Here is a 13,110-nt window from a genome sequence, read left to right as displayed (position 1 = left end):
TGCTAATTGAGACATACCAATGCTACGACAAGCGATCGATAAATATCTTTATAGCTCTGTCACCTGCGAGATCTCTCGCCTGCACAAGCGTGCAGTTGCATGTGGAGAGTCTGTAGTGAATGTGTTTGTCTCATGTTGTGTCAAGGTTTATTACGTCCAGAGACCAAACATATAGAAACAAAAAATAGCCATTTGTCACCAGACGTCCCTGAAGTAAAAGTTCTAAGTCAAATGTGTTCTTACCCCACAATTACAATTAATTTATTTATCCTTTACAGTCTGTACACACATTCCTAATACCCTCTGTCACATTTAGACAGACCTTTAAACTTAATACGTGTTTTTATCAGTGACCGGACAGATGACAATGTACTTCATAGTCAGTCTTTCGACTCCGCTCACCATTGGTCCTTTGGCATCACAATCCATCCTGCGCGCGCAGCCTTTCTCGCGAAACCTACCAGCCATCTGAGCAGCAAAGTTCTGGAAAAGGCAAAAGAAAAGAGCATTAAGAGTTTTATCAAGATATACAAAGGTTGTTTAGGTGCCCTTTATATACATTCAAGATGTCACACTGACTGCAGGTCCATAATGTAAAATTGAAGGATTTATCTTTGGGGCCACATGTGTTGTCATTGATTAGCAGAGTTTGGAGGATGCTGTGTCATTTTGGCAGGAGAGAGGATCAGCTTTTAATAATCAGCAGCTTATTATGTGAATCCTGATGCAGACAGAGGAGAGACAAAGGGCATGTGAACAGTTTTCATCTCTCTTGCCTTCACAAAGAGTCTCCTTGTTCCCCCCCAAAAAAGCTCCTTCCTTTCCCCTCCCCAAGTCTATCACAATGCCCCCCACCCTTCCACCTCCCCTCCCCACAATCTACCTCCTTCTTTTCTCCTACAAAGAATGAGAGGCATTCGATCTATTCTCTCTCTCTGCATCTACTTGCTGTTGTCTTTTTGCCTCCTCCCAACGCCAGCTATTTCCCACATCTTTTGTGCTCTTAGGATTCTTTCTTTGCTCCATTTTCTCTCTGCTTATTCCACCCAGTCAAAGTGACTCGGCCTTGCACCAGTGTTCAACCTGTCAGCTCTAATGTCTGCAGTGAATGCGAATCCCCTACTTGTCATGGGATACTTACTCCACCAAGGCCAGGGGGTCCATTAGGTCCTGGAGGTCCAGGGGGGCCGGGGTTTCCAGGGATGCCAGGCTCACCATCTCTGCCGCGGGGACCAGGGGTTCCCTGAAATATATAGACAATATTACAATTAATAAAATGTATTTAAAGGTCAAGAACATGACCTGAAAACTACTTGTCACATACCAAATTATCAATCTGATTCTCATTTGTAAATGAAAAAGGTTACCTCTTAAGAATAACTCAAATATAGATAGAACCACTGGACTACATTTGTCAGATACTGTTGACAGACACTGAACCTTCTCCAAAGTGCACTGATGGTCTACATGAGGGAACTTGACAGTGATCCATCATGACTAAAGTTTGTCTTTTTTAAATCAACCAAACCAAACATTTAAAGGTTAAAAATCTCATAAAAGACCTTTAACACTTACACCATGGCCAAATATACAAAATAAAGATTTTTTTCCCTTAAAGCTTGTAGAGCATGCTGATGATTTATCAGAGCAAATCAGATTACCTGGCATACCTCTGAGCATGTAGTGACAAACTACCCTGCAAGGGGATCCTGAACCAAAGAATGTGCTGAACTCTTAAAAGTCTGCTTAACCTCTGCTAGCCAAAAACTGAATCCACCTTGTGCTGAAATCTACATAAACAAGATGACTACACGACATAAACTCCTCGCCTGCAGCCATTATCACATCCAAGTGTTGTTACATTAAAGCAATGATCAAAGCCGGGTGAATAAGGCGACACATGATTTCCCACACTGACTGACTGAGGCCTCAGAGAGATGCAGTCTCCGACAGTCCCACATCTGTTAAACAACCCAGACCACACAGCCTAATGGAAACGACACATGACTAGTTAGACTGAGCTGCTGCTCCATGAAAGGCTACCATTCTGCAAACCTGCATGCTATAGCAGATACCCCGTCCACCCACCTCACCCCCAAAGACCTAAAGCTCTCCGATTCAATAGGACATACTGTATTTCTTCAGGGAGTAGAGTGTGGGTCTTGCTTTTGGCCTGAAAACGGCAAGAGAGGGGATTTCATTTTATTTTTTCAAACTGACCTTCTCTCCCTTATCTCCTCTTGATCCGCGGGGTCCTTGCTCTCCTGGTGGGCCCTGTTGAACGGGAGACAGAGAAGTAGTCAGTAACTTTAGGTGTTTTCTCAGAAGAAACAGCTGTACCTTGTGAACTCTGCTACCGTTAAAGTCAGATCAGTTTCCTGTCACTGCAACTGGCAATTAAATGTAATACCTATATGTTTATTCCAAGTGCAGTCACTTTCTATCTAGAATTCTCAGTACATAAAGCAAATCGTAAAAGCTTTTCAAAGAGCAGAAAGGAAGGAAAAATGTATAAATGCAGGAATTGGTGCATACCATTGGGCCAGCTGGTCCTCTTGGTCCTACAACCTGGACAAGTAAAGAAAATAAATCTGTTATCTTTTGTCAAATGTTATCTTTGAAGTTATGTTGGAGTGCACAAACTGAGTACTCTTTATATTTAGGCTCACTACTAAAGCCTACATTTACCAGATGTATTTACACACGTGAGGTTTAGGTCTCTTTTCACCTGGGGGGAGGGGAGGGCATTATCTTTCTCCCATCAGAGCAGGCTTGCTAATTGCTAATCTCTTTGGGCAAAACATTATAAGAAACATACAATAAACAATGCCTTCTTATTTCCTGCCATGAACTCTTGTATTCCCTCAGAGGGGTAAAGCATTTCCAGGTGTAGCAGCAGCAGCAGCAGCAGCGGCAGGGACTTTACTCTCCCACCCCTTCTTCACTGGCCTATAAGGATCTTTATGGAGGATTGTATGTTGGCCTTATTGAGCTTGGTTGTCTTCCTGACGAGTGGGCTCACAGACCTGCCTCCTCTCTCTTTGACTCATTCCTTCTTCTTCTGTCTTTCTTAGACCTGGTGCTATTAAGACCGAGTTACAGCCAGGGATAATATGGTAAAAACAGTGGTGGAATGTAACTAAGCACATTTACTGAAGTACTGTACTTCGGTACAAATTTAAGGTATTTGTAGTGTACTTACACATATTTATCTGGCAGCTTTCATTACTGGTAACTTTGCAAGTTTAGAATTTACAAACATATGATGAGCTTATAAAGTATCATGCACTAGTATAGATTATAAACATTTTCAAATGAAAAGGATGGTAAGTTGTATTTTTAGTACTGAGTGGTGTTGACTTACATCGGTAATGTCTCCTGGTTCACCTTTCTGGCCCTGATGTTAAACAGATGAAGCATAAAAACAGCAATCAGGATTAGAACAGAAAAAAAAGTTTCTTTCAGTTATGTCTTTTCTTACACATATTTTGCAATCCTGCCCATCCGATGGGAAATTAGCAATTTTGAAGAAAGCTGGTCAGCAGAAAAATGTTGACTATAAGTTTCCCCTACAGTAGCATTAGACACACAAATTTGGCACACAGTGTTGAGGAGGAAATAACTATCATCCATGTGGCAAAGCTTTTTCACATCAAGGTTTCATCTAAATCCACAAACTACAGGTCCTGCAGGTTTGATATCAGTCTGGGATACATACAGATTTAATTGCAGGTGCTTCACACACACACAACATCATGATCACACAGACACACAGACATATCCACACACACAGAGCGTCTTAATATCCAGTGTCTCACCTTAGCTCCAGGTGCTCCTGTTATGTGGTCAAGCGGGTTCAAGGGGAGAAATAGATCACAGTTAGTGAACAGATAACACACAGACAATCCATGAGGGTTATACAGTATTTCCTAGAAACCCAGAAGGTCTATATGTGCTGATTGTATTTTCCTAAATTAGACTACTCTAAAGACCACCACCAAATCATGTTTGTGGTTCCCAAAGAGCCCATCAGGATTGAAAAAGTGTTGGTTGGTTCACCATCTTAATAGCTCAAAGCAGAAGCAAAGCAGCTGCAGGTAAAAGGGATGATAGAAAGACAGAAAAGAATTTGAATATCTTTTCAGAACATTAAATCTGATGTAAACCATTTCTATATTTCTGAGCATTGTAATAAGCATTGTTAAGCAGCAATGTTGATTAATTATGAGTTTGCATATTCTTTAGGTAGGGCTGGTTATCGATGAGAAATTATTGTCTAAATACCAGTAGTATTTGGACAATAATTTTTGTCTCCATAATAGTCCAAAATTGGCAGAATCTTGATTTACATCAAGAACTATCTTAACAAAAATCAATTAAACAAGATCATGAATATTCAATGCCAACTTTCAGTACTTGACAGTGTTGGTAGTCTGAACACATTTCAGTCAGTACAAAAAAAGTATTGAATTTCGACAGCCAGCCCTATTTATAGGTGATTGATAACTTAAAATGAAGCTGTAAATGTTACATACTTACTAAGCACTTCATTTAGCCTTAAATGGAAGATAAGTACCTTAAAAAGCATTTTAATCCACAAGCATGCATTGCAAACAGTGACACTTCTGATTCCACTAATGCTCCTCAACTGACTTTGTTTATATTTCCAGCTGATCAACGAGCTCCTTGTTTATCAGGAGGTGATTTAAATGTGGCTCCTTCAAAAAGTCTCAGTCGAGTGTCACAGTTTTTCTTGCCATCAGATCTGCAGAAATCCACAGAGAGGATATAGAGTAGAAATGTGAGGCCGTGTCTGCTTGACTGAGGTATTTCCTTAATGATTCCCACATGTTTTCATGATACTCAGAGAAGGAGAGAGTATTCAAACAAGATGGGGCCAAGGTGAGCCAGCGATGGAAAAATTACATTGAGGTAGCATTTCACTGAAATCAGGTCAGATGTGTCACTGTTATTGTTTATTTCTTATCATTTGTTTGATTTGGGGAGAGAAAACTGTATTCAAATCAAAGGCTGACACATAAAGGCCTGAGTAAAGTTAAAGAGGTTCAACTCCACCTGGCCAACCTTTGATTAATACCAAATGGTCCATGTGTCGTTTTCTCCCCAAAATAAACAACATGATCTCGTAGAGTAATTTATTTATGAGAGGTGTGAGATAAATAAATTACGACCAATGGGTTGAGACTGGTCAGCTGCGCAGATGGGGCAACACTCTCCGAATGGGATTTCAGGTTTGGGGCAGTCTTTTAGCTCCTCGCAGACAATTTCATCACACAGGACGGTTCCAGTGTCACACACACAGATGCGACAAGGCTGTGGTTTCCATACATCCTTGTCGCTATAGCGCTGTCCATCTTGTATACAGCTTAAAACATCCTCCTCTGTGTGTGAGGTCATAATAAAGGCCCAGGCAGGTAGATGGTGGGAGGAAAAAGAAGATTATGCATCAGGTATGAAAATGTGTTACTTATAAACAACAACTATTGTATTTACTGTAAGTCATATCATGTCTATGAGATAAAAAGAAAACTAAATCATGTTTTGTTTAGGTGGCAAACACACATGCAATGCATTAATAGGTCCTCCAAAGTATGATTAACTGTCTTACACAGCGGCAGGTGTCAACAGAGAGACTTAAACTGTGCTCATCTACATCTTTATAGCAGAAAACCAACCATTGTTGCCTTTGATGACTGCTTTTATAAATTTCTTCAACACAATTCCTAAAAATAAAAAAAATCATCTGGGTTGTCACAGTGGCCGATGGACTAAGGAGTGTCTACATTATGGATGGAACTAACTATTATTTTCCTTATCAATTATTCTGCCAATTAATTTCTTTTTTAATTGATACTTTTGTCTATAGAATGCCAGAAAATTGAACCTGGTGAACCTTTGCTGCATGTCACCCCCATCTCTTTCCCCACGTTTACTGTCTGCCCGTTCAACTGTACACTATCAAAGAGAGGCCAAAATATCCAAAAAGTAACCTAAAACCCTCCACCCAAAAAAAAACCTTGTGCCATCATACTGTTTATCAATAAGTAACACTGAGTCCAGTAATTAAATTAATACAAAGACATGCAACCTCTCAAATAGCCACAGGATGGCAGTGTAACATCACAGAATCACAGTGAAGCTGAGCAACACCTGCAGGAAACCTCCAAGAACTTCACAGGAGCTGGAGACCATGTGCCTAAATTCCTCGACAAGTTAAATATAGGGTGAGTTTACATTGCGGGAGACACCCTAATTTACTGCAAAGGAGACAGACTTTGCATTCAGTAAATGAAAAATGTTTGGATAGCACAGCTGAACGTGCTGGAGGTGGAGCATGTTTCAATGCAGGTACTGTACTTGGTCTAAATTACACCATTCAAGTAAATTTAACAATGGACTTAGTAATCAGCCATACTCCTGTTCATTTTCCAGTCTGGGAACGCACTAAAAAGTCAACAGAAGGCCAAACAGTTGCTCAAAGCAATGGTCTGATTGGAGCCACTGAACCTGTACCCAGGGGTGAAAGTGGTGGACACACCAAAAGGGAGGCCTCTGCCGAGGGTTTGAGAGAAGAAGGAGCAAGTACAGTAGCTATGTTTACCTTAGAGCACTGCTTAAGTCTAGGTAACCTAACGGACCTCAGCAGCAATGAATGAGGTCTTTCTGGAAAGGGACAGAGTGGGCAATTCACAAACTATTGCCTTGTATAAACATGGGGCACATTTTTAACCCCATCTGGAAGCCATAGCTGTGTCAGATGCCAATTCAAACACATCAGAGAAAAGAAAATGGTCAGCTTTCATGCACATACCTTGCGGTTTTAACACTTAGTTTTACAGGCCTGGATGCACTGTCAAAATAATGCACCTGTCATTTCACTGGCTCAAATCTGAAAGATTCTCCTGATATGTGATAGTCTGGGACAAGGGCTCCTCTGTATACTGGAGAGCTGATAGAAAGCTGGCTTTTCGTCACTGAGGATAATTTGTAAGTATCCTCTCCCATGTGTTGGCAGCCATACTGTTTTCCAGGGGAGTAAAATGAACAATGAAAATTGCAAAGTGAACCCAGGTGTACTTGGAGGACAGTACAGTCAACTCTGTTTTCACTGTAACTTGTAGGCCTCTATTTCTCGTCTACCTCTGTCTGATAAACTTCCTGGCCTCCTCGCCTGCATGAACGTTCAGTCAGTGGCCTTAAAACTGCGAGTTAAAGAATGACCCCTGTCCCCTCTGAGTGACTTAGGGCCATTGAGCCTGCTGTGCTGAGGTCAAATTCAGACATCTTTGCCACTTCAGCGTCTCTCAGAAAAATGCTGAGAAAAGAAGGGCTTGCATTATATCCAGGGGCCTATTTCTCTGAAAGGGTAACCTGAGACTTGCAATTGCTTTGCCGTGAGTATTTTCCCCTTTTTTTCTCCTCCCTTTTGGAAAATACACCTTTTAGTTGCTTTAAAGGCTTGGTAAGCTTGACTTATTGTATACTGAGAACACTCTCAGAATCACAATAAAAAAGTGCCCCTGTCTTATATTTTTCCAATCACCTCTCTCCTGCACCTTGGCTCTGTCTCTCTCTGGGCTGACTGTCACAGCTTATGGGTAATCTTTTAAGCAGATGGAAACCCTGAAATCATATGGAACATTATTTCTGGCCCCAATCTGCTGGCATAACTTCACTTTCAAATGTCTCTTGTGAATACTAAAATAGATAATGATGATGAATAATCCCACTCCAATTTTATTCAAAAAACTAGAGACAGTACAAAGTCTGCAGATATGAAGAAAGATACAAAGGACATTTGATTCTTAATGAAGCGAATATTCATTTTAAAATAATCACTTTAAAACCCCTCTTTATGGAAATTTTGGTTATTAGTGCACCTTTCCGCCTGACAAGCCAGGATTCGCCTGGATGCCCTCTGACAGCAATGGAATGTGAACACTTTTCACCAAAGGCCCTTGAGCCTGACCACCTTTCACTTTGTGCCCATACCCATCCCCTCCCCCTCTACACCTCTATATTAAGTGAATCTGGAGTTAAAAGGAGGGCCTGTCAAGACCCCTAAAGCACCCACAGGTGTCCAGCAGCTTAGCTAAGGAAAGAAGGAGGAGGTAGGGTGAGACATTGGGCTCCACTTTATGGGCATCAAAATTTGAATCTTACTGTATGATTTTCGCTTTCCAAACTATATAAGAGAATGTAATCTTCAACGACAATGAATAAAAACTAAAATATAAAGGTAACTTAAATTACCAAAAATGCCCACAGAAGCAAAAAAACAAACAGCTCCTGCTCTGTGCGCGTTATTTTGCGTAAACCTGCCACATCTCTCTCTATCCATTGCATCATTTTTACGCACGTCGACAACTCTGATATATTGAGTTTTATCACACCTTGCAGATACAGTAAGATCAGCGCTCTTGGTAGACAAAAGGTCCACAACTATAATCAATCTCATAACTTTTCATGCAACAGAGTGTCCAAATATTCTTGAACTTTCTGTGCGTAAAAGGTGTGAGGGAATAACCAAATCACTCCTTGCACCAAAACCAGCTCTAAACTATTCAAAGTTCAGGCTCTGTACTTACAAATAAACCTATTTCAAGAGTAATTAGACTTGGAAGAACACCTGCTCTCTGTGTGCACCATGGTTTCGTAAACTTCTCTTCATTATAGCTCTTGGAAAAAAAACAAAAAAGTGTCACTTACGGTCCTCCTCCTGACATCTCACAACGGCTAATAGACAGACTTGGGTTGCTACAAGTAGCAGTACAGTCCTGGAATCCTTAAAGCTGAACATGTCTAAATATTAGACATGCAGGGCCCTCAAGGGAGAAAGAAGGGTGCGAAGGGAGCGGAGGCTTCTCTCAGTATTTAGTGTTTGTGTCCCCGGTTACAAAAGCCGAACCATTCGAAAGTCACCCTTCCCAAAAAAAAAAAAAAACGATGGGGGAATCCAGCGGCAGGACCCGGACCTGCTGCAGAAACTCAGCACCGACCGCTTCAGGCCAGACGCTGTAGTTTTATGTCCCCGTTGCCTTCAATGAATCTTCGTATATTCCCAAATATCGGCCCGGCCCCTTACCCCCTGTCAGGCTGAAACCCGAGCCCCGTTTCCCTCCCATTTTGTCTCCCAGGTTCCATTATTCCAGCCCCAGACCACTCCTCTCTACACGTGCTGCTACTGAACCCAAAAAACTGAAACTTTCCCCTTAACTTCGGTGCCCTCCCCCTTTATCTCCCCTCGCGTTGTTCATGGAAAGCACAGAGATGTCAGAATCACTTCGTTACGCTAATTGAAGGAGCTTCATTATTCTGTCATGCAAGTCTATGGCCTGTGTACGACAAACAGCGTGTTGCAAAAGCGAATTTATTCTAAGAAGTTATGTGACTTGGCCCGAAATTTTTTGTGATGATTGTGTAGATCAGCCTGTGTTCATAGGGTGTGAAAATACAATAACTGAGTACCTCAGAGACACATAAAGTCACTAAGCCTTTGGCACAGGGAACACACAAAAATAAAGAATATTTATAAATGAATACGTTGACAAAAACAGGTCCTATAATGTGAAGATATATATGTAAGGGAAATTCAAACAACAAGAAAAGAGAGATGAGCTTATACCATGGCAACACTTTATGATAAGTGTATAACAGTTTAAATACTGTAATACATAAGTAATGCATTATTTATAGTTATTAATGCTGTTAATGCAAAATGTGTTTTGAAGACCTGTAGCCCAAATATGAATGCACATTGAATGCATTATTATTCATGTGATTACTGTATTCAGTGGTCCATTAATTTATGAAGGTTTACTTACTGTTATGTTATATATTTACTAGCATGTAGTCAAGCTGTAAAAAAAAAAGATGTTTTCTACACCTGCAGTCACAGCAAGCTGTAAGCAAACGTCATACTTTCTTTCTCATTCACCAATATTGACTAAGCCACAAGTTCATGACATTCTTCATAATGGAGTTTAGAGCTACAGCTAATTGAAAGAAAATGGTTGATATTTGATTTAATGTTTCAGTCATTTTGTAGGAAAAAAAATTACAAAATTAGTTGGTTCCAACTTTTCAAATGTGATTATTTACTGATTTTTTTTAAATGTATGATCTAGTCAATGAAGTATCTTTAGGTTTGGAAGGCTGGCTGGACAAAACAAGTAAAAAGAAGTCACTTTCAGCTCACCCTGTGAACATTTTTCATGCCTTTTTGAGTTTTGTAGATTAAATGATTAATTGCCCTATAAATTAAATAATAATAATAATAATAATAATAATAATAGTCACAATGGAGTTGTTTGTGAGGGTAAATGCATTAAATAAGCATTATTTGTGGTCCTGTATTCATTTAGCATTTGAACACTAGCTCATAGATGATTGTTTTTACACCTGTCGCCTGGATAACATCTGTACCCTTCAAGATAAGAGCCAAAAATATTTTATTCCTATGTTCCTACGTTGTTTTTTTTAACAAAACAGAACATTGGCTTTTCTTTCTCCTTCTTTTTTCCTTCATTGGCTTGAAAACCAAAGAATCCCCAAAAAAATGCAGGCCAGGTGTCTCACCTGGTTTGTACAGTGTATTGTCACTCTCCTGGATGTAATAAGCTACCCTGGCATGTGTGCACAAAGCTCAGACTAGAGTTAAGGGAAAAAGCCTGATCTAATGTTACAATGACATTTCTGAAAGGACTGTGAGAAAAGAAAATATGACTCTGGCTGAGGTTGAGGGCCTGAAGCATGCAGACTGTCACACATCTCTGACCAGATAATCACATTCTCTTAACACGGTAAGATGGATGTGTATGACAGCTGGAGTGATGTTGAGGGCACAGTTGAATTGTCATATTCCGATTCCCAATTTAGACAGTTCCCAACGGGGCTAGAATCTTCTCTCTTGGTTTCAGGACAACTGCTGTGAAGAGATGCTGCCTGTGTGTCTCCTTGTCTGTATTTCACCCACTACCATGGCAACCCAGTTCTGTTATGGCTCTGGTGTCGGATCGAATATGCTTTTAAGATTTGAAAGTTTCTCCGCAGCTTGCTCACATTCTCCCTTGTTGATTTTCAATCAGACCAATGATTCCAACAGCGATATTTATCCTGCTCCTTGTAGCTGCTACTTTGTACATTTCTGTGTCTCACTGGCCGATAATGGGAGAAAAAGAATAGGTTTTAAAAAGCTGTTCTCTGCTATTGACTTCAGGTGAAGTTCACTCACCCACTGCATGATATATTCCAGTCACCAAGGTCAAACCAGCACTAAAAGAGGTTATATGCAATTTATTATTTTTGGGTGTGTTTATTATTCCAGTGCGATGCATTCGTTGGTATAACAGACAGCGACTACCAGTGTTTCATTAGTACTGTGCAAAAGCAGAGGGAGGGATTTTTATTAGAAGGACTTTATATTGAAAGTTAAATTGCTAGTTTTGCATCAGTTTCCACTGCGTGCATTTCAAAGGACTACAGCTGTAGACTGTAGTGACTGTAGATAGCTTCATGAATCTTTATATATATGTATGTATGGGTATCATCTTTTGTGGACGTTTCCCCTTCATTTAAAAGGATAGGTCAAGATGGACAGGAAAGGGGGGGAGAGAGAGGGGATGAAATGCAGCAAAGGGGCACAGATTGGATTTGCTGCGGTAAGGACTTTCTTACATGGTGCACAAGTTCTACTAGGTGAGCTACAGGGGGGCACCCATCAGGGTTAAAATGGATGTATATTTGCATTTAATACAGTAGTACATATTGTACATGGTGGTGATGTCCTTAGATAGTATTTGATGCACACTGGTTTAATTTAATGCATAATTGTATGAGCTCATCATATATTTTTGTTCGTAAACTGCAAAGTAACTAGTAACTTCCTGTCAAATAAATGTTGTAAGTACAATAAACCTACGCTTTATCAAGCTTTAAAGAAATTTTCAGCTCATTTCATATCTGTCCAGCCTGCAACTAATTATTTTGGTTCAAACTTCCCGCTGTCATAGCTGTCGGCTTAAAACCCCACTGTACATTGTACACTCAGCACCAAACAACAGACAGACAAAGTTAACGACCAGCTGGTGAACATAGTGGGACATAAAGCAGCTAAAGAACCAGATATTTCCCTCAGTAGTTGGTAGAGACCAAACACAGAGCTGAGACAGAGTGAATGTTGGACTTAACATTCATCAAGTGGCCAAAAACACGATTCCAAATGAATGATAATGTTGCTCAGAATATCTACTGAATAAAAGGCAATTTCAATGTTCACAACTCGTTTCCACTGATGCAAGTGGCCAAAAAATCTGTTATTTCAGGTTTAACTACACTACCTGACTAAATGTATTTAGGTACTTTCCACCACTGATCATTATTCTCCCTGTTAAAACAACCCTTCCTCTAAATGTAAGATGCGATGGCTGCAGCAGGAACACACTTTTCTATATTCTCTGCAGTATGATAATCTCCAGGACCACTGTTGTTAACAGAGGGAACACATGGCCAAACCAAACAGCCTTGATCTTCCCATCAGACCTCTGGACTGAGCCCATAGTTTTTGCAGTAATGACACTCTTGTCCCCACTCTAACCCTGTCACATGAAGCTGAGTTTATAAATCACAGTGACTATCTGAGTGCTCATGGAGATGCCATGAAGAGCCACTCTGTAGCTACAACTCTAGCTATATTTAAATGGCAAGGGACAGTTTGGTTGCATCATTTATGTCAGGTCCTCACCCCTCTGCAGGTTGTGACCTGTGAGCTTTGACCTTTGACCCCCTTCGCACTTTATTAGAAACGAGAGCAGCTGGTGTATCCTGAGTGTGCGGCATTAGTGCTATTCTCTACCGCTCGGCCGTCTAAGGAGAGCTGTGGTTTTCCAGTGTGTCAGAGAATCTTACTGCTTGTTAGTTTGTTTGTGAGGGTAATTAATGGAGTCCAGGTTCAAGTGGACTAATGACTGATCAGTAGAGTACCCTGTTGTAAACACCTGCAAACATGCTAATCACTGAAACTGGCAAGTAGACATCTACAAGTTTAGCAACATAAGTGGCGGGGTAGATTTTTTGTTCCAGCCAAACCCA

At 40.5% G+C, this 13,110-nt stretch overlaps 1 protein-coding gene across 1 annotated transcript in view; it reads right to left on the bottom strand.

Annotated features, from left to right (window-relative positions):
• Positions 1–9,040, bottom strand: part of col2a1b (collagen, type II, alpha 1b) — a 47,199-nt gene extending 38,159 nt beyond the window's left edge. The window contains exons 1-8 of the mRNA XM_035661963.1: positions 8,731–9,040; positions 5,193–5,402; positions 3,819–3,835; positions 3,365–3,397; positions 2,536–2,568; positions 2,221–2,274; positions 1,142–1,243; positions 403–483 (exon numbers count right to left, since the gene is read on the bottom strand). Of these exons, the coding sequence (XP_035517856.1) occupies positions 403–483; positions 1,142–1,243; positions 2,221–2,274; positions 2,536–2,568; positions 3,365–3,397; positions 3,819–3,835; positions 5,193–5,402; positions 8,731–8,821 (621 nt within the window). The 5' untranslated portion in view covers positions 8,822–9,040. The remainder of the gene's footprint in view (positions 1–402; positions 484–1,141; positions 1,244–2,220; positions 2,275–2,535; positions 2,569–3,364; positions 3,398–3,818; positions 3,836–5,192; positions 5,403–8,730) is intronic.
• Between the last annotated feature and the right edge of the window lie 4,070 nt (positions 9,041–13,110).

Source organism: Morone saxatilis, unplaced genomic scaffold, assembly GCF_004916995.1.
Source record: "Morone saxatilis isolate NCDOM2014 unplaced genomic scaffold, NCSU_SB_2.0 Contig18, whole genome shotgun sequence".
NCBI lineage: Eukaryota > Metazoa > Chordata > Actinopteri > Moronidae > Morone > Morone saxatilis.
The sequence above is the reverse complement of the archived record's forward strand: the minus strand, read 5'-3'. Positions and strand labels throughout refer to the sequence as shown.